At 59.6% G+C, this 26,089-nt stretch overlaps 1 protein-coding gene across 2 annotated transcripts in view; it reads left to right on the forward strand.

The window, feature by feature from the left end:
- DIP2C (disco interacting protein 2 homolog C) overlaps positions 1 to 24,296 on the forward strand; it is a 251,648-nt gene extending 227,352 nt beyond the window's left edge. The window contains exons 32-37 of one of the 2 annotated variants that reach the window (XM_038530233.1): positions 2,114 to 2,175; positions 13,768 to 13,825; positions 15,402 to 15,476; positions 17,343 to 17,517; positions 18,689 to 18,812; positions 21,219 to 21,471. In XM_038530233.1, the coding sequence (XP_038386161.1) occupies positions 2,114 to 2,175; positions 13,768 to 13,825; positions 15,402 to 15,476; positions 17,343 to 17,517; positions 18,689 to 18,812; positions 21,219 to 21,471 (747 nt within the window). Of the gene's footprint in view, positions 1 to 2,113; positions 2,176 to 13,767; positions 13,826 to 15,401; positions 15,477 to 17,342; positions 17,518 to 18,688; positions 18,813 to 21,218 lie in introns of both variants that reach the window. The other variant, XM_038530232.1, reaches the window with a different exon arrangement.
- Positions 24,297 to 26,089: the final 1,793 nt, after the last annotated feature.

Here is a 26,089-nt window from a genome sequence, read left to right on the forward strand (position 1 = left end):
GGGGTGACACGGGGCAGGTGCCTGGGAGGGGGGGAACATCCCTGCAGGTGCATGGGGTGATGCAGGGCAGGTGCTCGGGGGGAGGAGGGACATCCCTCTTCAGAGAGCTGACCGTGACCATGTGCAAGCTCAGTGCTTGGTTCCCTGGAGCTTGGAACATCCTTGGGCCCCTTGTCCTGTCCGTTCCCTTGTGGAGGAGCAGAGGTGGACGCTGTGGCTCAGGTGCGGGGCGTGCAAGCTCACCCAGGGTTGTCACACAGACATCCAATGACCGTCGAACATGAGCAGTGCAAACCCACGGAGAGCGACCTCGGACTGCCTGGAAACCCTACCCAGAGCTGCCTTCCAGCAGAGGCCTTCGTGTGACGTGGCCGGTCACGCTGTGTGGGGTGGGGTGCGTATCCTCTGTGCCCTGTCCCGAAGTGAGCTGGAGAAGGAACCGCGGCATTGAGAACGTCGAGAGGGAGGAGAAAGTCCTGCTTTGTCAGAGCAGTCCACATGGACGCCGTGCCGTCAGGCGCACTTGCGTTGCCGTGGGGAGCAGTCGGCGGTTGGGCACGAGTCACCCTCCCGCCTCCCTCACAAAGGAAAGGATCTGAATGTGTGGCCACTAAACGTCTGCTCCTGCCACCGTCCTGTGTGTGGGGAGGTTTCCCAGGGCCACGGGTCCATGGTCACCCATCGGCACGCTCGCCCCTGGGCCGTGGTGTCAACATCCAGGATTTGTTTGGTTCTTTTAGCCTTTAATGGTAGAGCGACTGCGGTGGTTTCCACGTGTGACTTTGTCCTTGATCCTTCTGCTTTGTTCTGCCTCTCGCCTTGTCCCCCCGCCCCCTGTCCCTCCTCCTCCCGTGGTGATTGGGTCCCTGCGGGTCCGTGCCGCCGGCTGTCCTGGGCGCTTGGGCTCCAGGAGCAGGTAGAGAGGTCCCTGTGGCCTGCCCCACGGCGTCCCGCGGCCCGGAGCTGGTGCGGAGCCGGGCAGCTGCTGGGGCCGCACTGCAGGCCTGGCACCCGCGTGCGACAGCCGTGTCGGTGGCGCCTGGCAGGTTGGCGTTTCTCTGCCACCTTGGGTCCTGGTCCGTGTGACTTCACTTCCCACGTTAGGTGGTGTGTTTTCGGACTTTTCAATCGGCCTCCTGCAGCCTTGCGTTTGCGTTGCCTAGGACGCCGGCCCTTGGCCCCCCGGCACCCATCTGAAGGCTGCTGCGCTGAGCAGCGACGCTGGGAGGTGGTTCTTGGGGTCCCACAGGGCGTCTGCTCCGCACGGGGGCTGACGGGGGTGCTGGTTTGTCCCCGAGGGGAGAGCCCAGCGGCGGCGTGTTGGGGGCGGATGCTGTGGCAAGGCGTCTTCATCTCACTCTTCGGAGGTGCAGGGTGAACACTGTCTCCTGGAGAATCTCCGTGTATTCTCCGAATTTTCCGTGAGGGGTTCTGTCTGTTTTTGGAGTTTCACTCGGGCACCGTGTTTTTCTGCCCACGGCTTCACATGGCCTTCCCGAGACGCAGAGCTAGACGTTTGGTGTGGAACGTAGCTTCTATTGCGTGGCTCCCACAGGGTCAGAAGTCACCCCAGCATGTTCTGAGGGGATCTTTGGCGCCAGGACCAGCACGTGGACCCCATGTGACACAGGCAGCTTGGCCACGCATGCCCCCGGCTGTGTACTGTTGATAAACTGTGTCACAGGCAAAATCTACCTCCCTCGGCTGGAGGGAAGCCAAGGCGCAAGCGGAGCTAGAAGCGTCTCTGAAGACCCGCCTCCTGGGACGCCCATGGTGGGAGCCTCTCGGCCAGCCGTGCCTCCGTCCTCCTCAGCCTGCCCACGGGCACCTGGGCATGGCGTGTGGCACGCCTCTTCTCTCTCACTTGTGTAAACGGGATTGGCGGTCGAGCCCCGTGAAAGCCCAGTATGCTCCCAGTAGATGCTCCTTTCAGAAGCGAGGTTTCCAAACTGGACACGAACACGTTTCTTGGAGACAGGTGTGGGTTTAGTGCTTTTAAGTTCTGTTCAGTTTGAGATTTTTGCCAAAGAAATCCTCCCTAATGAGTAGGAAGCACAGAGCCAGGTGCCTCCCGCACAAACTTGAGTTAACCGCGCTGTGTCCTTGCTTGCAGGGGACCTCGGGACCTGACCCAACCACCGTCTATGTTGATATGAGAGCTCTGAGACACGACAGGTACGATGCACTTGTGGGTTGGTTGGTTGGTTGCCCAGCGTGCTGGGGCCGCCTCGCGAGGGACGGAGCAGGGCATCCAGGCTTCGGTGGGTGCCGCCTGCCGGCAAGGTGGAGAGCAACACCAGTTGGCTTGAACCGTGACATGTCTGCACCCGTGTTTGGTTCCCAGCGGGGCGGTCCACTCTGCGCTTTGACGCCGACAGGCTGGGGTGGCCGGAGTCTCTCCTCTACCAGTCGGGCCGGAAGCCGGCGGTTCTTTCCCTGCCACTGTAGCTGGCACCGTGCCGCACCTTATAAAGCAACCAGCACGCTGCCCACATTCCTTTACGTGAATTGAAATGTTGTGTAAAGGTGTTCCCGTGAAAAATTAAAACACGAGTGAAGTTACCTTCTGTTGCAGCTTCCCAAGCAGCCTTGAGCAAGAACGAAAGGTGAGCATTTGTAAGTTTTCTCAAGTGGGGGAAGGAGGTGGAGACAGAAGCAAGATGAGAACCCGTCAAGGACTGTCTGCCCCATCCAGGAGGACCTGCCAAAACCCCCGAGGTTCCCTGCTGAGTAGATGTTACTGTCTGGGAACGACAGGGGTGCCCGTACCTTGGTTATGTGATGGGGCAGGTGGGGGGCACCTGTGCCGGTGTCTCCCAAACGTTACTAGCAGGTGCCCCGCGGACGCACTGCGATGGCCGCACACTGTGTCTCCTCCTTTGCTCGCCTACTGACGACAAAGGGAAGGAAGGAGCTCATGGTCACAGCTGGTGGACGGGGAACTCGCCCGGCTGAGTGGGTTGCCTGAGCGGGTCCCTAGATGACAATCCTGCACGTGAGCTGGGGCGGGGAGGCCGAGGAGGGCGCCGGCGGGCTGTGCACGCGCCAGCACACGTTCCCAGCAGGGCTCTCGGGCCCCGTGGACATCGGGCCACCTCTGATTTGCACGATTCAGGGAGTAGTAGTATGGCTGACGTCCCAGGGATGGAGGCCAGGGGTGCAGCTGAAAATGCCCTCCGGCGCATGGGACAGCCCCACGCCAACGATCCAAGAGCCCAGTGTGCCGAGCCCCAGGGGTGCGTGCCGCCTTCGCCCAACCCTGTCCCATTGGAGCCTGCCTGGCCTCTGTGGCCCTTGTTCTAGACCCTACTGGTCCAGGAGGCCAAGGGCACAGCCTAGCACGCGCCCACCACACCGTGCCCACTCCCCTGCCGCAAAGTCCAGCAGGATCATGTCCACGATTTGGAAACTTGCTTTGAAGAGTCACAGTAACTTGACCAGGAGCACAGACCTTTCTAAATGTAACTTTTAGGGTTTAGAACGAAGTTACTTTACTCTCTACAAGTTATTGGAAATAACATTATACATTTTAAATCTTTGGAAGGTGAGCGGTAGCGCCCCCAAGAATCCGTTTGAGTAACATTCACACAGTTGTGTGTGGCCTGGCCCCAAAACACGCAGGGGGCAACCCTGGGACCAGTCGGGTAGAGATGCGACCCTCTGGCAGAGGACGGACAGCTTACTGCACGAGTGGCCGTCAGAGGACAGTTAGTCTCACTCTGTATCACGAGTGCCCCGGAGTCTCGGGGGTGTCTGGCTTAGGGGACCAAGGGTTTTCACTCCTGGAGCAGAACAGAAATCGCAGGCACAACTTCGTAAAATTTCTTTGACCAGCGCTTCTGAGGTCTTCAGCAGCAGAGCCTCCTGCGGTCGGGGGCCTGTGTGGCCGGGAGCTGAGGGAGGCCTGAGACCCCGCAAGTTTGTGCTGGGCTTGCCTCCTCAGCCCCTCGTAGTGTGGTCTGTCCCGAGAGCCGCAGCTGCCGGGAGCCCGACCCCCCATCCCCATCCCCAGAGCCTGACCCCCCATGTTCCTGGAGCCCCCATCCCCAGAGCCCGACCCCCCACATCCCTGGAGCCCCCATTCCCAGAGCCCGACCTCTGTGTCCCCAGAGCCCGACCCCCCGCATCCCCGGAGCCCGACCCCCACGCCCTTGGCGGCTCCTGCACCACCAGCTCTCCAGCACCTGCAGCTGAGCTCCGGGCCGGCCAGGCTGTGCCGCTGGCTGAGAGGCTGCTCACCCCTTTCCTGGAGCAGAAGCCTCCCTGGTACCGCCGCTCTCCCCCGTTAGGCACCCGCGTCCCAAGGCTGCAGCTCCTGCCAGGAGTCACACCCTGGGACCTGTCCAGCATTCAAGGCATCCCAGTCTGTGGCTCCTCGTGCTTTCAAGCCCAGGGCAGTTCAGCACCGTCCTCCCGGGGTATTCCCCAGAGCGAACCTCATCTAGCTGGAACTCTCTAGCCTCCCCTCGGCCCTTTACCACCACGGAGCCAGAAGCGTGTTCGCTGCGTCTCACATGACGGACGGGCTGTGGGACGCGGCTGATCAGAGTTCAGGTCTGGGCGGGCTCTGTGGCCCTGGTGTCCCTGTGCTCTGAATGGGCTTGGTGACGCTGCCCTTGGCCGGTGAGGGTGGGGGTGTGGAGGCTGTCCATCCTGCGCTGGCTGCCGGGGTGACCCGGGGGCAGGGGCTGGCCTGGCGCTCGGTCCCGCGGGGATGCAGCTGCAACAGGAGAGCCGTAGGTGTTGGCTGCCTCTCCATTTCTCATCGTTCGTGTAAAATAAAGACAGGGCTGTGGTCCTGACTTGAGACGTACTGAGACTCAGGCACGTTGGTCACTCTCGGGTTCGTGTAGCCCGTCCACCAGGAGCCCCGGGACACCTGCTTGGCCAGGACCTAATTGACCCGGAGAGGGTTGACGGCCTGAAAGTGACCATTAGTTTTTAAAATCCTCTTTCTGATATGTCCACATAGGGTGAATTCATGGTCTCTCAGCCACTTCCAGTTGGGTCTTTCCTTAAGCACTTGGTTTTTGCAGACTTGAGGTAGGAAAGAAAGAACGTTTTCAGTGTTTAAAGAGGAGTTAAATCGTACAAACGCTAGCATAAAGCTTCCCGTACTCCTCACCTGAGGCCCCAAGTCTCGGGAAAACACGGGGAGTCCGTCAGTTCCTGGTCCGTGGTGCCCAGACCCCGAGGGACGGGCGGACATGCGTGCGTAGTAGGCCTGTGATCTCGTCCACGGCAGGAGGGGCCTGGGGGCAGGCCGACCAGGGGAAGGGGACCCAGCTTGTGGTCGGCTCCTGGCGTGAGCGTGAGCAGTTCCTGACGTTGGACGCGGCGCGGGACCCGCCCCTCCTGGGCTCCGTCCCGTGAGCCGAGCGATGACCGTGTAGGTCAGTGCATGTAAACGATGTGTCGCTCCTCTAGACACGTGCGTTCTGTCGGCAGTTAGGGACTCGCTTGCCCGTCTCAGTGTTTGCTGCCCCCTACGTCCGCTGCTGGCTGTCCTCAGATGCGCCCACCGTCTTCTAACACACCGTCTGGCCGACGTGGTTGTGGCTCCGCACTCTGGGTTGAGATCAGGGCCGCAGGGGCAGGTCCTGAGGAGGGTCCTGAAAACCCGACTTCACCGACAGAGAAAACTGAGCAAGAGGGAAGAGTTGACATTTGTGAAGTGTCTCTCGTGGTAACGGGTGAGTTCCCGCCTCGTCTTCCCTGTGAGCCAGACTCTTCCCCACAGCTGGCGGCTTCCATGAAAAGACACGGTTGGTTCCCTTCTCTGTGGTTCTCGTCTTCAGCACCCAGCCCAGCGTAACGCGGCCGTGAGCACCCCGAGCTGGTCCGGGCGGGCAGCCCCCTAGCTGCGGCCGAGGCAGCCCTGGGCAGGTGGGGGCAGCACGGGGCCCAGCCCTGCGGCCAGGACCTCTGGACGGGCGAGCGCCTCCCCCCACGTCTCTGAGCGTTCTCCCGGCCGGCATCCCTTAGAGAGAGCCCGCTGCTAGCTCGGATCTCCGCACCGTGTTCTGACACCTGCCGTCCTTTTGGGAGAGCCACGTGCGGGTGCCCATCCAGGCGGTGCCACCTCACACCTCGCCCTCGCCCCCCACCCGCCCCCACCTGGTTCTGAACCATCCGGTGACGTTTCTGAATCCCTTCCACAGTTCCAGAGTTGGTTGAGTTTTGACGAAACGTTCCTTCTTTTTCTACAACATCTTAGGTTCCTCTGAGAAATTGTTCTGTAGTCTTTTTTCAGTAAAGATCAAATTTAAATAATTAAAACATAACATATTGACTTGGATAGTTTTTGTTCCACTGGCTTGTTTGCTAAATCTTACCCCAAAGCCCTTTACCAAATCCTCTAAATTGGAGCTGCAGGTAAACGATAGGAAACCCAGTTATGCTTGAATTTCAGATCCAGGAGGAATCCTCTTTCTAGAACAAATATGTCCCAAATATGCACGGGGAGGCATACGCTTTTAAAGTGCTGTTGATCTGAAAATCCTATTTAACCAAGCGTCCTGGATTGCTCTTTGCTCGTCCCGGCCCCCCAACCCTAGACCCAGACGTCCGTTGTGTCCTCACAGCCACCACATCACAAGTGCTGGGTTTTCTTGGACGTACCAGGACTGGCTTCCCATCCCCCTGGTCTCCTGGGGGCGCCTCGCCCTGCAAGTTGCTGCCTCACACGGTTGGTCCTTCAGGAGCCATGAGCCCTCCCGGGGCAGCTATGAGGGCCCCTGTCGTGTGGCGGCGGGCCTCGGGCCTCCGAAGGAGCAGGGGTCCGGCGGGCCCCCCACCCCGGCCGGAGCGCCTATCCCTCCTGCACCTGCTCCATGACACCAGCTGTGCAGAGAAAGGCCACTCGGCCCCTCGGCAGGGCACGCGCTCTGTCATCACCTGGACTCTGGTCCCTCCTCGCTCTGTGGTTTTGCACACGCACGCTGCGATTCTTAATTGAGTGGCCAGGATTGTGGGTAGGCAGTAAGAGGAGGACCTCCGTGTCCTGGTGCATGAACAAAGTCTCCCCCGCACCAGGAATGCCTTTTGCTTCTAGGATATTGGTGTGTCTCCCCCACGAGACCGAGGGCAGCCAGCTCAGTGTTTCCCGTGGGGCCGTGTGCAGGAAGTGATCTTCCTGATCTGTCATCAGGAAGTGAAAGCTGCTTTAAAAGAAAAAGTCCTAGGTTCTCGACCCTGGAAGGTTCTTCCCTGGAGGAAAGCCTCTCTGCTTAAGTGAACTTCCCTTGGAGAGCGGGGGCAGCACAGGGCCCCAGGGACGGAGCTCGGGGCTGGCTGTGTGGCAGGTGCCACGAGATGGCGGCGTGCCCCTGCCTCCCTGGGATTACTGCGTGGTCCGTGACCTCCCCGCGCCGCCTGCCCCTGCCTCCTTACAGGATAGTGCCAGCGGGCAGTACCGTGTGCTGGAATGTTCCTAGGGAGGGACAAAGAACCGACAAGCTCAGAAGCCAACCTCAGGGCATGAACGGACCGATGGGCCTCCGGGTGGCATCCCCAGGAGGGCCGCGCGTTGCCCTCAGCCCTTCCGGTCCGCCCTGAGGAAGTACTAGAGCACCCCAAGATAATGTCTAAGTGATGAGGTCCTAACTGAGTAAACGTGTGTGACGTAGTCACCCTCTTAGCATCTTCGGGCATGTAAGGTCCATCCACCGTGGGGCGGCCGCCTCGCCACCATCCCCACGAACCGAAACTCTGTCCCCAGCAAAACTAGCGCCCTGGCCTCCTTCCTGCCCTTGTGGCCCTGACGGCCCCAGGTGCCTAAGTGGGCCGTATGGCGCCTTCCTTCTGCGCCCGGCTTGTTCTCCTGAGCAGAGTTCTGTGGGCGTGCGCGCCAGGGCTGGCCCCGGGAAGGAGGCGGACGGTGGCGGCCGCGAGCAAAGGGAACTTAGATACAGGGCTTGTCTTGGGTGGGAGCAGAGGGTGGGGCCCTGCACCACCCACCAGGCTATCGTACACAGGGCCCGGGCAGGCTCCAGCACGTCTACACCACATTCCAAGGACGGGGGCCGGGAGGAGCCTCCGAATGGCCAGGCCCGGCTCACAGGTCCACCAGGGCTCACAACTGTTTGAGCCCATCCCCCTCCGGGTTCATACACGTCGTAGCGTGTCGGGGTCGGGCTGCGGGGATGGGCCGCGTTCTGCTTGGGCTGCGCCCACCTCTGCTGCGGTGAACGATGCTGCTGTGGACGGCACCCAGCTCTCTCCTCCAGATCTGCTTTCAGAGTCTCGAGGCATGCGCACCCAGACATGCGGCGACTGGGCCGTATGCTCGCCCCATGTTGACCTTGAGGACCCCCTGTACGGCGTCCGGGGCAGCTGCACCCGGGCGCAAGGCTCCCATCTCCACGTCCTCACCGACACCCGTTGTTTCCATTCCCTGGTAGCAGCTGTCCTAGCGGGGCTGCGGTGGTTCTCACCGTGCTGGATTGGCGTTTCCTTGATGACTGCTGATACCGAGCGTCTGCTCATGTGCTTATCGGCCTCTTACAAAGAAATGTCTAGTCAAGCCTTTTGCCCATTTTTAATCAAATTGTTTTTAGAGTGGTGGGTGTTCTGTGTTCTGGGTATTAGGCCCTTCTTGGATGTGTGACTTCCAGATGTTTTCTTCCATCCCATGAATTGCTTTTTCATCTGTTGACTTCATTCCTGGCACAGTCTTTAATTTTGGTGTGGTCCAGTTGATCTGTCTTTTGCTGCCGAGCTGAGATTCTATTTTTTAATCAAATTTGAGGTTGTGAAGCTTTTCTCCTATATTTTCTCATAACGTTTTTGTACTTTCAACTTTTACATTGTTTTTTATCCCTTTTGTTTAATGATTTTAAATGGTATTTTAATTTTAATTATTGTTTTTCAAGTAGGCTCCGTGGTAGGCTTGGAGCCCAATGTGGGGTTTGAACTCATGGCCCTGAGATCAAGACCTGGGCTGAGGTCAAGAGTCAGACGCTAACCGACTGAGCACCCGGCACCCCTAGGTGGTATTTTTAAAAGGCAGGGGCTGTATTTTTTTTTAAATAATGATTTCATAAAGACAGAAGAGGTTTGGAGATGTTCCTCCTTAGAAGCTAAAGAGATGTGACAACCGAGTGCAAACCCTGGCGCTCAGCAGGCAGGACGTGAGGGGGTAGTGGTCAGGCTGTCGTCGGGGCAGCGGACAAGTGGAGGAGGAGCGCGGATGAAGCGGCCGGGCCAGCGCTGGACCGCCCGGTGTCGCCGTGCCCCGAGCATGTGGAGGACTGAGGGGGCAGGACGTACGCCATCCCGCCGGCGCTCGGAGCGTGTGAGCAGGACCCCGCACAGGCGAGGAGGCAGACAGAGCAAGACATTAGCAGGTGCATCTGACGGAAGGTGAACGTGTTCTTCGTACTCTCCATTCTTGCGAGTCTCCTGCGATGTTGACACGACCTTCAGGGAAACTTTCGGAGGAACGATGCGCAGGACGTATCGAGTCCACACATGGCTTGGAGTGGGAGGGCGAGAGCGTCTTGAGGACCGCTGGCGCGGAGCAGACTGCGGAACGCCCCGGGGACGCTCCGCAGGGCCCTGCCGACTCCAGCCGTGTGTCCCCCAACAGGACGTTGCCACCCGCAGCTCATGTCCCTGTCGCAGGCCCGCAGGCTGGGGTGTGAGGCCGCCCAGGCAGCAGGAGGGAGGCGTCCGTGGAGCACATGCCCTGGACGGGACCGGACCAGAAGGGCTTCACTCAGTGCTCCAGGTCCCCCGACTCCAGCCCACGGAGCAACTCACCCGTCCCCTCGAGGCTGTCAGGCCGCCGCCCAGCTCCCCGGGGACCCAGAGGGGCCTCCCCAGAAGCCGAGGACGTGAGACAAAGGATAGACTCGAGTTGACAGTGCTGACTCGGCCCATGGCTGCGGCGGCGGCCCTCCCACCCCACACCCCATGTCGGTGTCCTGACGCGCCCGCGTCGCGCTGTCGGGGCTCGCGAATCTGAAGCCGTCCTCAGAGTAATGCTGTCGGTTACGAGAGAAAGCCCGGAGGTCTGAAGGAAGGGGTTCGCGGGGCCTGGCCCACAGCCGCGGCCGGGTGGCCCCTGGACGCAACAGGAAGAAAAGGACTGCGGGCTCCTTCCCACCCGAGGAAAGGCGAGAAAACCCACTCCTCAGGATCCGGAGGGCGGATGTCGGGGCAAGGGCACCTGAGGCCAGTAGTGTTCCAGGGCATTTCCTTGGACGGGGTGGTGGTAGGTGAGCTCGCTCCCCTTTCTGCCTGCTCGTTTTGGGGGGATCTCTCCTGGTTTAGGGCTCCCAGGACACTGGCCGCTGCAGGCTTTGGGGGCTGCCCGCGTGTCACCCGCAGCTGCGACAGGGGCATCTCCCTCCCCAGCAGCGGGGCTTGGTGCCATCTGTGGCTCTGCGCCTGCTCGGGATGTGACCGTGATGTCCCTACGTGTCAGCTTTCCTCGGGCCTCTCCCCACCGCCTGACGCGCTTCGCCAGCCGCACAGGACACGGGGCCGCGGAGGAGATGGCAGTGCGGCGCCTGCGGCAGCGACCACCCCCATCTCTAGGGATTTCTGCTCCGTCTTCTGGAACTTCAGAAACGTATGCGGATGCGCTTACTGCGTTGCATTCAGTCCTTCAGATCCTTCAGACTATCTCGGAAGAAGATGCCGTTCAGACGTTTAAGTGAAAGACCCGCCGGGTTGTAGAGGCGCGTCCGTGACACGCAGGGCCGCCCCTTCACACGGCGACCACTCAGGGTCCTGTCTCGTGTACTGACGGTGGCGCCGGCGCTGCGTCTGCTGTAGCAGAGCGGCTAGTGGGGGCCGAGGTGCCAGTGGTGCCCCCCCATCCAGGCCACGGGCGCCCACGGGGTGGCCAGTTCCCTCCAGGACGCACCTGCATTGGGTTTGTGATCCATGATCCTGAGTGTCAGCTCCTGGTGGCATCTGTGGCACATGCCATCCCTGGAGCACATGGTGCACCAGCGGGAGGCGGCCGGCTGTGTGGGGGGACATCGGCAAGCCGGTGTGGCCCAGGAGGGAAGGCGCTCCTCACTCCTCTCCCCCAGGCGAGAGCCTGTCCCGCGAGGCCGGGACCCTTTACAGACGGGCCTCTTGCTGCCACGACCCCGTGTCTGCAGCCCCAGGCATCACCTGGCAGCTGGCAAGGGTGGGGCCAGGACAAAGCGCGGGGTAGGGGTCAGAGGAGGAGTCACACTTCCACGCTTCCGTTCTTCCTTGCTGTCTTTTCTTTTTTTTTTTTTAAGATTTTATTTATTCATGAGAGACCGAGAAAGAGGGAGAGAGAGAGACACAGGCTCCACGGAGGGAGTCCAATGCACGACTCGATCTCGGGACTCCGGGGTCACACCCTGAGCCGAAGGCAGGTGCTCAACCACTGAGTCCCCCAGGGATCCCCTGTGTCTCCTATTTTCTAGCAAAAACACTTGAAGTGTAGGCAGCAACCTCGGTGGAAAAACATGTTTTCGGATGTCCCGGGTTTGTGCTTGAGTTTCGAGGCGTCCGAGCCGGGCAGGGCCCTGGCAGCCAGCTGCGCAGCAAGGTCAGAGGGTGAGCGGAGCGAGGGCGTGGGAAGGGGTCTCGCTGCCCCTGGAGCCGGCTGGGTGGCCGTGGCCCCAAGGAAGCCAGACACAGGGCGGAAGATCCATGTCCCGGGCCCACAGGGTTCATCGGCCCCCGCGTGCGCTGCGCTACCTGCGTCCTGACGCCACCTCCGTGCCCTTGGAGGACAGGACCGCTTCCACCGCTTCCGAGCCCGCCCTCCAGCAGGAGCCCGTGCCAGCTGCACCCGGGGCATGTGGTCCCCCGCCGCAGCCTCTTAGGCCAGGACAGGGGCACCTTGGCGGTCAGGGCCTCCCGCCCTGATGGGGCCCAGCCTGGGAAGGTCAGAGGCCGAGCGGGGCCTTCCGCCTCCGTGCTGCCCTCCCAGCGCACGCCGTGTCACTTCCACGTGTGCACAGTCCTGCATGTGCCGCGTACCCCAGCTCTTTCAGGAGACAGCTTTGCCTGTTTCTTCAAGGAGGCTTTGGTTTGGTTTTCTCCACCTGACCCTCTGGATGTTTATCGTTTCTGGGGATGAAGGGCCGATCTCCTGTCGCGTTTGCCCCCAGGACCCGTCAGGTTTCCTGCAGGACCAGGCCACCCGTATTGGCCTCGTGGCCCCGGCTTTGTCCGTCTCTAGCAAACTGCCAACATCCAGAAGCCCAGGCGGGCGCCGGCCACAAGTGTGTCCACGGAGCCGCTGTTGGGACGAGCTCACGGTCCGCCTCCTGGCCGCGCGGCCACAGCAGTGCTCACTCGCACACCGCGTGTCTGAATGTGCAGAACGTGTGCGGCGACGAGGCAGGGGCCGCGGGAGCCATCCGTCCAGCCCACTGGTCCTCAGAGGCCTCGCCCACACAATTCTGCGCCACGCACCCGGCACTTTATCTGCGGAGGTCAACACCACGAAGCCTCGGGCGTGTCCTAGACCAGCCCTATGCCGCTCAGATCTGGGCTGTTTTCCTGACGAGCCTCATCTCCTGCCGTCGGCACCGAGGTCTTCCCCACGGCCGCCCCAGGGATCCTCGCAGTTACCGACCGTCCAGTCCAAACTTGGAGTAGAAGGTTCTTGCACATCTGGCTCCATCCCTAGGCCTGCTGAAGACCAGGCGTCGGCCCTGTTCCTGCCTCCACCCCCAGGTTCACCCCGGGCCTCCATTCGCGTGCCCAGAGCCGCCCTCTGGTGCCCACTGCGCCTCTCCCCTGCCCCTTCCATCTTTGGAGCATTTGCTCCTCGGCAGGAGGACCGCTGCGATCGTGCAGAGGGAGGCTCGAGCGTGCTGAGCTTCACCTATCCACAGGCTCGAGACGTGGCCCCTGGCGTCCCTGACCCCCCCTCCGTACTGTCCTAGCCCTTTCTCATGCTTCATTCTCTTTAAATAAAAACTGCCTTTTAGATGGACAGCGTCACAGTCTGGTGGCAGTTCGGCAGATACGCAAAACCAGGTGTTTGAGACAGCTGGGAAGGATTTAGTCAGCTCTGGTTGTGACCACACCAGTGTCATCTGCAGTTCTTTTTTGTCTTTTTTTAAGATTGTATTTATTTGACAGAGAGCAGGGGGAGGGGCAGAGGGAGCAGCAGGCTCCATGCGGGGAGCCCGATGTGGACTCTATCCCAGGACCCCGGGATCACGCCCTGGGCTGAAGGCAGGCGCTGAGCCCCCTGGGGCCCCCATCCGCGGTTCTTAAGATTAAATCACCATTAAGTATTTTTCCTAACGGAAAATACTTCTTAACAGAAAAAAGTCTTTTCTGAAAGGTTTGCCCTCTGAATTGGCTGAGACGGGGTCTCTTGGGCCTCAGATGCACCCAGGCCAGGAGGTGGATTCCCTGCTGCCACAGCCCCGGGCCTGCAAGCTGCGAGCGCTCCAGACCTCCACCCCGGGCCTCCCTCCTGGCCTCCCTCCTGGCCTCTGCAAGTGCCGAGTGGAGGTCTAGTGACTCCAGACGTGGAGTCGCTTCCCCGGTGCTGTGCAGGCTGAGTGGACGTCGCCTCTGTGCCTGCGGCCTGACGCGTGTCTCCATCTCCCTGACGGAGCATAGCTGCTCCCTGCTGCTGGACCCCCTTTTCTTTGACTTCTAAATGTCTATGGGTTGGACAGTGTTCACCGGCAGATGTAACATCCCTAGCAACTGCCCAGCCCGGTGTTGACCAGGCGCTGAAGACAGAGGAAGGACACCATGGGCTGGAAAACCCACCTGAGTCATACCTTCTCTTTTGTGTTGCAGGGTCCGCTTGGTGGAAAGAGGCTCTCCTCATAGCTTGCCCCTGATGGAATCGGGAAAAGTAGGTATTGAGGGAAGAAAGCTATATTTCTGCATAAGGCTCCATCTCTGCATGTGGGCTTTGACTTTTTAAGAAATGTATAGAATATTTTCTCCAAAAAGTTTTCTCAAGTGTAATAATATATCAGGATGAGATTTGGCACGAGTACAGAAACTCAAAACAGTGTTTGAAACAGTTTAGATTTTTTCTTTCACATTAAAGAATTCCCAAACACCCCAGAGGCCCTGCCGTGTTGCGCTGTGCACGGATTCCACCCCCAAGGCTGCCTCTGGGTCAGAGGTGGCTGCTCCAGCTCTGGCCATCACTCCCACATCCCAGCAGCAGGAGACACAGGAAGAGGCAACGACAGGTGCAGACCTCAGGGACAGCTCCGAGGCTGCCTTAGACACACTCAGTACCGCTGGCCAGAATTAGGGCCCACGGTCACACCGGCCGAAAGGAAGGTTGGAAACACAGTGGTTCTCATGTCTGCGGGCTTCACTAAAAGCCCAGGTACCGGCTGCCGGGACAGCAGACGAAGAGGAGGGTGATCAGGGACAAAGTGTGCCGAGGGCAGGCTTTACCCAAGTTAGGGGGGCAGGACATGGATTTACACCTCAGCGGAGGCTCCTCTCCCTGAGTTTGGCTCCGGTTGTCCTCTTTGTCCTCCACTGGACGTGATGCTCCTCTGGACCTTTTATCACCTGTGTCTCCATGAGCAACAGCCAGTGTTCTTGGTACCAGGTTGGTACCCGTCTGATGGCAGGACACCAGCTGTTGGCGAGACGCAGCGACCAGAGCCAGCACGTCACGCTTCAGACTCCAGGGACAGCCTAGGAGTTCCTACCAGCAGCGTTTTGCCAAATCTCAACCCCATGACATCCGATTAGCAGAACCGACATGAGCTGTGTCCTAAATTTGCAGAACCAGCTTTTGCCGCCACATGTGCATGTGCTGTTGGTGACGTTCAGAATGTTTCCAAGCAAACATCCACTAAGGAGATGTTGCTGTGAACACAATAATAAAAGACCCTAGTGTGCGGGGAACCTGGAGGGCGTTTCTGGGAGGAGAGGGGAGCTGGACAGGCCTCCGAGTTGGAGGACACACTGCAGGCCGGGACCACTAGCCCTCCCTCGCTCCCGCCACGTCCTGGCGGGACGTGTGCCGCGCACACCTTAGCCCTGAGTGCACGCACAGCTCTGGAAATGTGATCCGTGATTTCCTTAATTCACTGCCTTCCTTCCACCTGAACATGTCGTATTCAGGCAGTGTTAAACGTAATTGGAAAATTAATACAAATATCTGAAAATTCCTATTTTGTAAGCATCAAGCTGAGTTACGTTATTTATCCTGTTTTCATTCAGATCCCTCATTTTGGGATCATGTCAACATGAGCTCTATCACCGTAGTAATTACAAGAAGATGCAACGTGTCACGTCGTAGTTCTGTCATGCTGTGCTGTGTGTAATTTTGATTTAAAGCCATACTACCTCCTAAACAATTTTAGGAAAGAAGTAGGCATACGGCGTGAGGGCAGGATCGGGTGGACGGTTGTGGAGCAGGTTTGTTCACTGACCACAACATTCTTTCCACATAGATACTTCCAGGGGTTCGGATCATAATTGCCAACCCAGAAACAAAAGGACCCCTGGGTGACTCCCACCTGGGAGAGGTGAGTGACAGGGCACCCCCCAGGAGAGGGGACTGACCGGGCGCCCCCTGGGAGAGGGGAGTGACGGGGCACCCCCGAGTGAAGGGAGTGATGGGGTGCCCCTCACGGAGAAGCTAGATGTGGAGCATCCACCTGGATGAAATGTGGGGTGCTGCCTGTGAGGGGAGTAGGGGGTGTCCTCAGAGGTGGAGCCCCTAGACCACACTTCCTGTCCTGGGGACACCAGTAGCTGGCTCCTGCGCCCCTCTCCGAGTGCGTCCCCATGAGCTGTGGGGCTCGGGAGCAGGTGCGACCCCATCTGGGACCCTAAGGGGCCGGTGAGCTGAGCAAGCAGCCTAGGAAACGGCAGGTGTGGGAAAGTCAGTGGGGCGTTGACCCTTTGGCTTGTTCGTACTTCATACTTTGGGAGGAGAGAGCCGCCTGGCCGCCCCCTGCGCCGCCCTCTGCTGCTGGCTGCGTGTGGCTGGAGGAGACATGTCCTCATCCCACTGCCCCCCCCATACCCCCACACACACACAGAGGACATCCGGACAGGTGTCGACACACCAGCTGTGGGGTCCTCTACACCCCCCCACTGTGTGCACACCTGCTCTCGGCTGACTGCTCATCACAGACCCCACTGCCCCACACACAGCCTCAACCCGGTGCCCGTGGGGGAGGGGGGGGCAGAGGCTACACGGACTGTTCCATGACCTCACGTGATACAGTAAGGCCGCCCTCGTGCAGCTAAAATGCACAGCCTGCCGCCAGCCCCAGAGCCCGAGAGCAGCCGCGTGTGTCACACCCGGTGAACAGACAGCTGTGCTGTGCCATGGCCCGGCTCGCCGCCCCCCCTTCCTTCCCGGGCTGTTGCTGGATCCTTCATGGGGATCCCAGCTGCATGTAACGATCAGAACCCAGGTGATAGAATCCCGTACGGGTCCTAGGTAGGAATTTTCTTGGCGTGTAGTGGCCGGTGTGAGCTCGGGGAGACGGCGGTGCCGGCACCCGGCCAGGGTCCTCCAGCGCTGGGCTCGCAGCGGGCTCCGGCCGGGCGCCACCACCCAGCGCGCTCGTTTTCTGAGCGGGCATGTGTCCTAATGAGACCAGACGTTCGAGGGCACGGGGCGGCGCTTCGGTCTCTGCTCTAGGGTTTGGTTCATTCCACTGGGATCGGCGCGGTGGCCGCGTGTGCCCGCGTGTGCCCGCGGTGCCCGGGGCCATGGGGACTCTGGCGAGGCAGATGGTCTCTCACTTCAGGAACTTGCCCGTTTTTCAGTGTAAATAACGAAAACAGGCGCAGACGTCTTCGCTGTGAATGCCGTGTAGCTTGGAAGAGCTGGCCCCGTTCCCCCTGGGCTTGCAGACTCGGGGTGTCCCGGAGTCGCTCCCCTCCTTCCCCGCTTGCCCCAGTGTCACACACTCAGGGTCTCGAATCCCCGTGTCTGCGGTTACGGGCCTTTCCCGCTCGGCCGTCCGGGTGTGTGCTGGGTTTTCCGTTCTGCGGATCCTTCGCGAGCCGGAGCAGGGATGGGGGCGGGGGCGGGAGGCGAGGATCCGCAGCCGACCGCCCCGAGCCGCCAGCCCCCGGGGACGCAGGACCCAGAGGCCAGGACCCGAGCCGCCACCGAGAGTCAGGGGCCCCGGCGGCCGAGCCGCGCAGGCGCCGGACTCCCTGGAAGTAGGCAAACCGTGCGAAAGGGGAAAACAGGCTGTAAAGCTTTTAAACATTTTTCCAAATTGCTTTTTAGAAACAATTGTATTTGAGTAAGTCCGAGCAAGCTAGCGCAAGTCGGCTGCTCTAAGTGCCCCGGGGGGGGGCGGGGGGGGCGGCCCCCGGCCCTTGGCCCCTCCCGCGGCCTCACCGCCCCGCGGCTTCCCGGGCAGATCTGGGTCCACAGCGCCCACAACGCCAGCGGCTACTTCACCATCTACGGAGACGAGTCCCTGCAGTCAGACCACTTCAGCTCCAGGTTGAGTTTCGGAGACACGCAGACCGTGTGGGCGCGGACGGGCTACCTGGGCTTCCTGCGGAGGACGGAGCTCACGGACGCCAACGGAGGTGGGCGGGGCGCGGGGGAGGGGCGGGGCCCGGAGGTGGGGGCGGGGCCCGGAGGTGGGCGAGGCGGGGGCTCCTGGGGCGGGGGCGGGGCCCGGAAGTGGAGGCGGGACCCAGTGGTGCTCCTGCTGCACCTGCACCTGCTGCTGCACCTGCTGCTGCACCTGCTGCTGCACAGCGGCCCCGGGCAGCGCGGCGCGGGGAGGACGGTGTGAGTCCCGCAAGCTGACGCCAGGTGCCGCCGCTCCGCGTTCCCAGGGGGCCGCGCGCCCCAAGGCCGGACCCCGCCCCCCGCCCCCCGCCCCACTCCGCGCGTCGCGCCTCGCGCCTGCCTCCGGGAGGAAAGGGGGGCAGCAGGGCGCTCGGGCCGGAGCTGGGGCACCTCTCCCCACGAGGGGCCAGGGCGGCAGGAGAGCTGGAGCCGGGGAGGCGGGGCTCAGCTCCGGGGGCCTGCCCCGCCGACCCCGGGGCTCGGTGCCCGGGAGGCTCCTGACACCTGCCGCGGGAGCTGCGGGAGCCTGGCCGCGTTGCCCTAGACGTGGTCTCACGTGTACGACGTGGGGAAACCGTGGGCTCCCGGGGGTGCTCTCGGGGGGGAGGGAGTTCTGCGGGCGGGGCCGCGCTGCGGCAGGTTCCTCACCCCGCGGGCCCCGAGGCGGGAGAGCCCAGGAGCGGCCAGGAGCCGACCAGGAGCTGTGCCCCGCCCGCGCCCTGGGTCGGGCGGCGTCCGTGCCTGTCCCCGACGGGCCTGCGCCCCGGGGGTCGGGCGGCGTCTCGAACCCCTCCCCAGCCCGTCCTTCCCCAGGAGGTGGGAGCTCGCGTGACGTCAGAGGCGACGGGGTGGCGCGGGCCGTGCTGCGCCCCAGCCTGCGGCTCCGGGAGGGCGCCCGGGCCCGGGAAGCTCTCTCCCCCGCGCGCCGACGTGGGCAGGGGTGCTGCGGGCGGCGGCGTCCCCCTCCGGCCACTTCCCGCAGCCCCGGGCTGCGCAGCGCCCCGAACAAAGGACCCAGCAGCTCGCACCCAGCAGGCCGCACCCGGCGGCCTGCACCCACCTGCCCGCACCCACCAGTCTCTCCTGGCGTCAGGTCGCTCACTTGGGAGTTTGAATCTTTGTTGCTAACAAGCGGCGTGAGCGCCGTTGTGGTGAGGTTCAAGCTCTCTGTTTCCCTCGCAGAGCGCCACGATGCCCTGTACGTGGTGGGCGCCCTAGACGAAGCGATGGAGCTGCGCGGGATGAGGTACCACCCGATAGACATTGAGACCTCAGTCATCAGAGCCCACAAGAGCGTCACGGAATGGTGAGCGGGCGTGGGGACAGCCCCGTGCAGGGGAGTCTCCCCCGTGACCCGGGCCTTGGCAGTCGGGAGGGGCGCCGGCGCTGTAACGGCCGCCTCGGGAGAGCGAGGCCCGCCAGGCCTGTCCTGCCTTGCGGTGCATGGCCTCTGGGCGCAGGAGGGAGAGGAGGGCAGGGAGGCGGCAGCGACTGAGTCACGCAGGGAAGCTCAAGGGTTGGAGAGAAGACTTGCAGCAAGTGGTGCTGGCACAGACGAGGGCCCGCGGGGACCTGGGGATGTCGCCCCTCGCGGCCCGCCAGATGGGTGCCGCCCTGGGGCCAGGAGGCATACTGGAAGAGCGACGGGGCCCCACAGCACGAGAGGTCAGCTTGCTGGTACGCTTGGTCCCAAAGCGGCAGAGACCTGACGCAGCTGCTCCCCAAGTCCAGGCAGGGACCCCCAGGCAGGCACCTTCCAGAATCCCTCGGGAGCAGCTCTCCGGGCGCAGGCAGACCCAGGACCGGTCACTGCCCCTTGGGAGCCGATGGCTGCAGGAGAGTTTGCGTCCCCACACTCGGCCCTGTGCTCCCGACTTGGCTGCATCCGTCCTCCCCCCAGAGCTGCTGAAGCTGCCCGGCCGCTAGAGGGTGGACAGGAGCCAGGACATCCAGATGTGGCACAGGGCCGCTTCGGTTACCCCATAACTAGCCATCCGTACCGATGACAGCCTTCCATGTCTGTATTTTTAAGAAAACAATTTAGAGTCATTTGTACTGCTTTTTTCAAGCACTTTCCATCTGGTTGCAAATGCCGTTTCGACCTTAAAGGTCTGTGGCAGGGGGTCCTGTGGCACCTCGTGGGGTTTTGTTGTAAGCACTGCTGTTGCCACCTGCCACGGGGCCTCACACTCACCTGTGCTCACATGAGCACCGATTATCAGCTTCTGCTGGGCTCTAGTGGGTTGGAAACCTCCCTCTGCTCTCTCCTCGCCCGGCCTGTGTTCCTCCAACCCGGCACCGAGCCAGAAGGCAGACACTCACGTCACTCGACGTGGCTGTTGTCACAGTGGCGTTGTCCAGCCGACCGAATCTGTCCCTTCCCCTTCCTTGGACATCGGTGGCCCTGGGGAAGTGATGCTCATCCAGCCCAGAGCTTCCCAGCAAACCCCCTCCATCAAATACAGAAATCCAACTCCGTGCCTCCTACTGTGTCATCCGTGTCAAATGCTGCCATAAGATTTTACCCAGGCGGCTAATCTGTGACATCACAGAGCCCGTGGGGCCCACATGTGGGCTTTGCAGAGCGATTATTATAGCGTCCTAAAGAACCTGTCACGGCACAACTCGGAGACAGACCATGGCAGAGCTGTTGGCCTAGGCACACGCTAGTCACAGCGACTCCAGAAGCAGAGTCACCTGGTGAACACAGTCTCCGGTATTTCCCTTCCACGTTATGGGTACGTTGCTCATACTAAACAAGATGCGCCTTTGTGTTTTCTGAGCAGACGTACCCTGTGGTTACAGGAGTGAGTTTCCCGACTCCTTGCTGCCCCACATCCCCTTCTGTGTGGCTGGCGGGAGGATGCTGTGGGCCCTGGAGCCCACCAACCGCCTCCCCCTGCGCCCAGGACCCTCTGACCCACTCCCCTGCTGACCTCAGTCTGTCCAGGCCCCTAAAGACCCCTGTTTAAAGACTGACCTTATAAAGTGCAGGTGGCTTAGTGTATAAAGCACCAAGCTTCAGCTTCCACGGATTGGCCAGAGCAGATGCTCCAGGCGAATCTCCTCCGAAAGATCCCAAATAAAATGCTTGTGGATGAATCCCCGCTGCTCTGGAGGGCCTTCTCCTCACATGGGTCACCGCTTGCTCGTGGCACTCATTCCAGACACAGTCCTTCCGGCAGTAGCCCGTGTCTGCCCCGTGTGTGCAGCAGATCGCCGGCTTGTCCCCTCTGACTAGGACCCGCGGTCAGCCAGGCACAGAGTGGGTGGCTCCGCACGTGTCTCCTCCTCCCTCCACGTCCACATCCCTCCACTGCTGTGGCGCGAGGGAGGTCAGGACCAGCCCCAAAGGCCCCGATGCCATCCAGCCTCTGCCAGCCCAACTGACCAAGGCCGAGGGCAGGACCCAGGCGGCACCGCAGGGATCTCGCGCTCACAGGGTGGCCGCCGTGCAGTGCCCTTCCAGCGTGTGGGCACCAGCGATGGCTGGGAGCAGAGGGCAGGGGAGGCCGGGTCCGGATGGCGTGTGCGCCCCGAGAGCATGCTAGCGACAGGACCGCGCAGCGGCTTAGTGAGCTGGAGGCCCCAGGCTCACCGACCAGCACTGCGCAGGCAGATCAGGAAAGAACCAGATGGTACCTGTTGAAGAGAAAACAAAATTGTTAAACAAAAGTCCCTCGATATAGTGATAATTTTTTCTCTCTTCCAGCGCCGTGTTCACTTGGACAAATTTGTTGGTGGTGGTGGTCGAGCTGGACGGGTCAGAGCAGGAAGCCTTGGACCTCGTCCCCTTGGTGACCAACGTGGTCCTGGAGGAGCATTACCTGGTGGTGGGGGTTGTGGTCGTGGTGGACATAGGCGTCATCCCCATCAACTCCCGGGGGGAGAAGCAGCGCATGCACCTGCGAGATGGGTTTTTGGCAGACCAGCTGGACCCCATCTATGTGGCCTACAACATGTAGTCTTGTCTCTGGCTCCCGTAGACTTTTCTAGGAAAGTAAACGTTTTTCTCAGTGTCACTAAAGTTTGCAGACATGAGGGCAACATTCACCGGAACGGAGCCTCTGTTCTCGCGGCGGTGAGACTTTCCACAGCGGTCCCGATTGGCATGGGGGTGAAATGTGAAATGTGAATTTACCACTGAAGTTTGCTCAGAAGGACTTTGGATTACTGCCTTCAGTTTGTTGGAAAAACCCATTTCAAAAACTTTTTTTTTTTTTAATTATTGGATAAGAAGTGCTTTCTTCGTAAATGTGGTATTTTGTTAAAGCCAAAATAGCAATTAAAAAAATATTCTGCCCTCCAGATGGGTTCTTTTAAACAATTTATGTAGTGTGACAAAGAATTGTTTTCTCTGTTTAATGTGTCATGAAATCTTAATGACATGGATCTTGTTACTAATTTAAGCCATTGCTAGATCTCATCCTTTTAGGGAAGTTTGTTGAGGTACGAGAAAACCTTCCAAATAGCACCTTCCAATTAGAGTTTAGCAGCTTTCTTTGTCAGAAACGTGCTGGAGAAACAAAGGCTGACATACGGCCTTTGAAGTTAGCATAGAATGAGAAGAAATTATAAATAAGGTGTATTTCGGCAACTATCTTGCAGATATCTTTGTACTAAACTAAAAAGATAAAATAAGTTAACTTCTTCATATGTAATTATGTACAAAACGTTTAATTTATTTTGATCTCTTTAGAAGTATAAAAGAGAAAAAACATTCAAGAACATTAAAGTCTTGTAATGTTTGCTAATATAAAAAAGTGTTGTATTATCTTGCGTGGATAGTATCACAACAAATATATATATATGAAATATAAATTCACTAATGAACAAAGGAGATTTTAAAGTTTAAAATGCAGAACCTGTCACTTGCATGGTGTCCCCTCCACTGTACTGTAGATAAAGACAGATTCTCTCACACCCACTTTGTGATGTGAGCAGTCCCAGATCGCCGGTGCCCGGTCTAAATGTTTCTTCTAGAACCAGAGACCAGCAAGTGAAATTATCACCATCTCCGAGATGGGGAAGGAATGTGAGGCTACATGTGCACTATGTTCCCTTGGCTGCGGGGCAACGAGGGACGGTCGGCGCCGGCGCGTGCCCACTGCGCTGAGCAGGCATTAGGGAAGGCAGGTGGCAAGGAGCGCTGTCCTCTTAGCTGCAGGAATTCCTTGTTCTTATAATTTTTGTTAGCGTCCCCCGTTCCGGTCCTTGGTATGGAAAGGAATGCTCTTCTGTGGTTGTTTGTGCCGGGTCGTGCGGATTCCCCTCCGACGGCCGCTGTGTGGAGTGGACAGACTGTCCAGAACAGCTTTAAGGGAAAAGACTCCCGTGGAGACCGTCACCCTGGCCAGTGCTCTGGGCTCCCCAGCCTGGCGAGAGCGGGACCCGCAGGAGCGGCCCCAGGACTCCCCACAGAGCCACCGGCTGGAGCAAGAGAACCTCCCAGCTGCCTTCACTTCCCACCTGTGGATAACACGTGTCTGATTTCCGTCTCTCGCTGCTGCGGCCGCCCCACACGCCTTCCAGTTTCCACGTCTCCTCCGTACACTCCTCGATCCGATTGGCCCATCTGTGTCCAGCCAAGAAGAGGTGTTTGCTGCCCGGGCGGGATTGATGCCGTAACTGCCCCACCATGACCCTGCCGTGGCTCTCGTTGCTAGAAATGCATGACCAAGATCGTTGCTGGGCAAACTTTAGAGTCTCTTTTCATTACGTTGTAGGCGATGTCTTCACCTGCCTTTGCTGTATGCGCCAGCAGTAAGCCCTTTGCTAAAAGAGAGTTTTGTTTGACTTCCGAGATCCAAGGCTAATTGTTTTTTAAAAATTTTAGGTGTCATTTCTTTTCAATTTGTCTGCATGTGAGGTGCATCCTTCCATCTCCACAAATTATTTGATTTTTAAAATACCGTTTGACTTCATTGCCATGTGTGACTATTTCTCTACACGCTTCAGATACACATTCCTACAGTCTTCTGCTTCCCAAGGGGGAGAAAATCCCACCACGCACAGGAAAAAGACCCTGTCCTACACACACCCACTTTGTGTAAGGGGAAGGGGGTTTCGGGTGGGATACTGATGACAACCCACGACTGCAGGGTAGCTTGTGAGGTCTAGCTGATGTCGGGAGCAAACCAGTCAGGTATCCCTTCCGCTCCGACCGTCACCTTCCCCACATCAGCTTCACGTGCAAGACGGTGCGGTTGTGAACGCGTTAGCAACGTCCTGTCCTCTCTCGTGTTAGAGTTGAGGTCCAAAGGGTTGGGGGCTGGGACCGAAGGTCGGTTGTGCAAGGAAAAGGAGAGGAAACCCGTTTCAGCAATAAAGAAGGATCGTTCCGTATTAGGAGTTGTGCTGTAGGTAAATCATTCATGACAATGTAACAATGTTTGTCTTGTGACCTTGTGCTTTGAAGTCAGACAAAACCGTGTGATCAGCTTGCACAAGGAAGGGTACACGACGGACATTGGAACACAGACCTAACCCAACAGGGCGGCTTCCTCATGGTGCTTGTTTATTATATATATTTAATCCTGCTTGACACTTTACCCAAGGGAAACTGCCCCTTTTATCAGTTGAATGTTAGCAGCGTTATTTCATAGAGTGTGGTGACTGGTTAGAGAAATTCATGTACTCAACCAATCACGGTTTCAAACAAAATTTTTATGTGCAAAGGACGGCAACCTTCTCGTATGTTAAACCACCAGTAAGCTTTGTACATCTGTGATAACGCCTGTTTTATATTCAAATGAACAAATAAAAGCTTTTATTTTTGTTGCTCTGAAAATAGCAGTTTCTTAATTGCTCCCCTGGAAAACTGTCTGGGACAGCTTCAATCCCAGGAAGGAAGTGACTCCTGCAGGGAAATGGGAAATGTATCTGACTCTGTTTACATAATTTGTTGCATTACTTATTAGTACAGATGATCATACTTTGAACAATGTTTAAATTTTGATGTGGGCATTTATTGCTTAAAAAATTCCTATGGCAACAAATGTTTTGTGAAATGTTTTTTTTAATTCTTTTAAATATATCTAAATATATTTGTTCACATTTGCTGCAAGTGTACAGATTCTTGGTAAATTTGCGGGAAAAAGAGTAAGCATGAGTCCTGTGTGCAAATACTTTGTCAGGTGTGACCGGGCACCTCTGCATCGCAGGAGGTAGGTCCAGGGGCTACGCCAGCCCCGATGGTCCCTGCTCCGCGGACCACGAAAGCTCGGTCTTTTGCCCAAGATCTGAGCATTTCTTAAAAGGTTTGTCTCGTGGAAGGTGGAGCGGGCGAACCGACCTTCAGCCTAATGGTATCAGAGGAAGTTGTGGACACATGAGAACCAGCAGCGCCCAAACCACCCAGGTCACGGGGCTTAGCCTGCGGGTCACAGGCCCCGGAGCACCTCGACCCCGGCGCCGGGCGTCACCGGCATCGGCTTGGTGGCAGCTCGGTCGTGTCCCTGTGTGGTCCTCTCCCCCGCAGCGTCCTGGGCGCCCAGGTGGGCGGTCCGTGCACCTGCCGAGGGGAGACACACTCACACACACACACACACACACGCACACAGAGTGGCAGGTGGCAGGGACAGCAGTTTTCGCGGCGCCGCCGGGTTGGGTTCCAGGGTTTAGGGGCCCCGACTGCCCAGAGCTCCAGGCGGGTGATGGGGTGGCGTCCCCAGGAGGCAGGACTCCAGGTGGTCGGTCGTCCATCCTCGGGGTACAGGTAACCCCCAGATAAGGAGCCCAAGGCTGCGGGGGGGGCGCGAGTGACCCTCGGGGAAGGAGCCCGAGGCTGCAGGGGGCGAGGGGGCAGGTGACCCCCGGGGAAGGACCCCAAGGCTGGTGGGGGCGCAGGTGACCCCCGGGGAAGGAGCCGGAGCCCGAGGCTGCGGGGAGGGTAGGTGACCCCCGGGGAAGGTGCCCGAGGCCACAGGGGGCAGGTGACCCCCAGTGCCCCACGGAGCGGCCCTCACCCGGTGTGCGTCAGGGTGATGCCTGTGGCCGCGGAGCGCGTGGAAACACCAAGGATGCGGCTTATGTCCTGGATACGAGGATGCCGGGGCCCCGCAGCCGGACGTGTCACCGCCAGGACGGGGGTCGGGGCCCGGGTGCCCCCGCCGCAGGACGGAGAAGGTAAAGTACGAGCGCAGGAAAGTGGGGGGATAGGAGCGGACGTGTCCTTGCCAGACAGCAGCTTGTCAGGAGGACCGGCCATGACGGGAGTGGGAAGTGGGGGGCACCGGGGGTACCCCACCTCCCCTCGGGGCGGCTCTGCAGGGGCCTGAGCCCCCCCGGTGATGGTGACGGGCACACGGTGAGCTGTGGAGCCCCGGCGCCATGTCCCCCACCCCGTAGGGACACTTCCGTGGCGTCCCCTCCGCAGGCCCCGCCGATGGCCCGTGAGACCCGGCCGACCAGGGCCTGGCGGCTCCGGTGAGGCGGTCACAGGCCGAGAGAATGAGCCCGGGCGTGTGCTCCGCTCCTGGCACAAAACACGCAGGGACTTCCCGGAACACACTGTCCCTGGGGGTGCTGCCACTGTGGAGCCCCGCCCGGGCGGGGACGCTGGGCTCTGCGGCTCACTGACCA

The sequence above is a fragment of the Canis lupus genome, chromosome 2 (assembly GCF_011100685.1).
Source record: "Canis lupus familiaris isolate Mischka breed German Shepherd chromosome 2, alternate assembly UU_Cfam_GSD_1.0, whole genome shotgun sequence".
NCBI classification, from domain to species: Eukaryota; Metazoa; Chordata; class Mammalia; order Carnivora; family Canidae; genus Canis; species Canis lupus.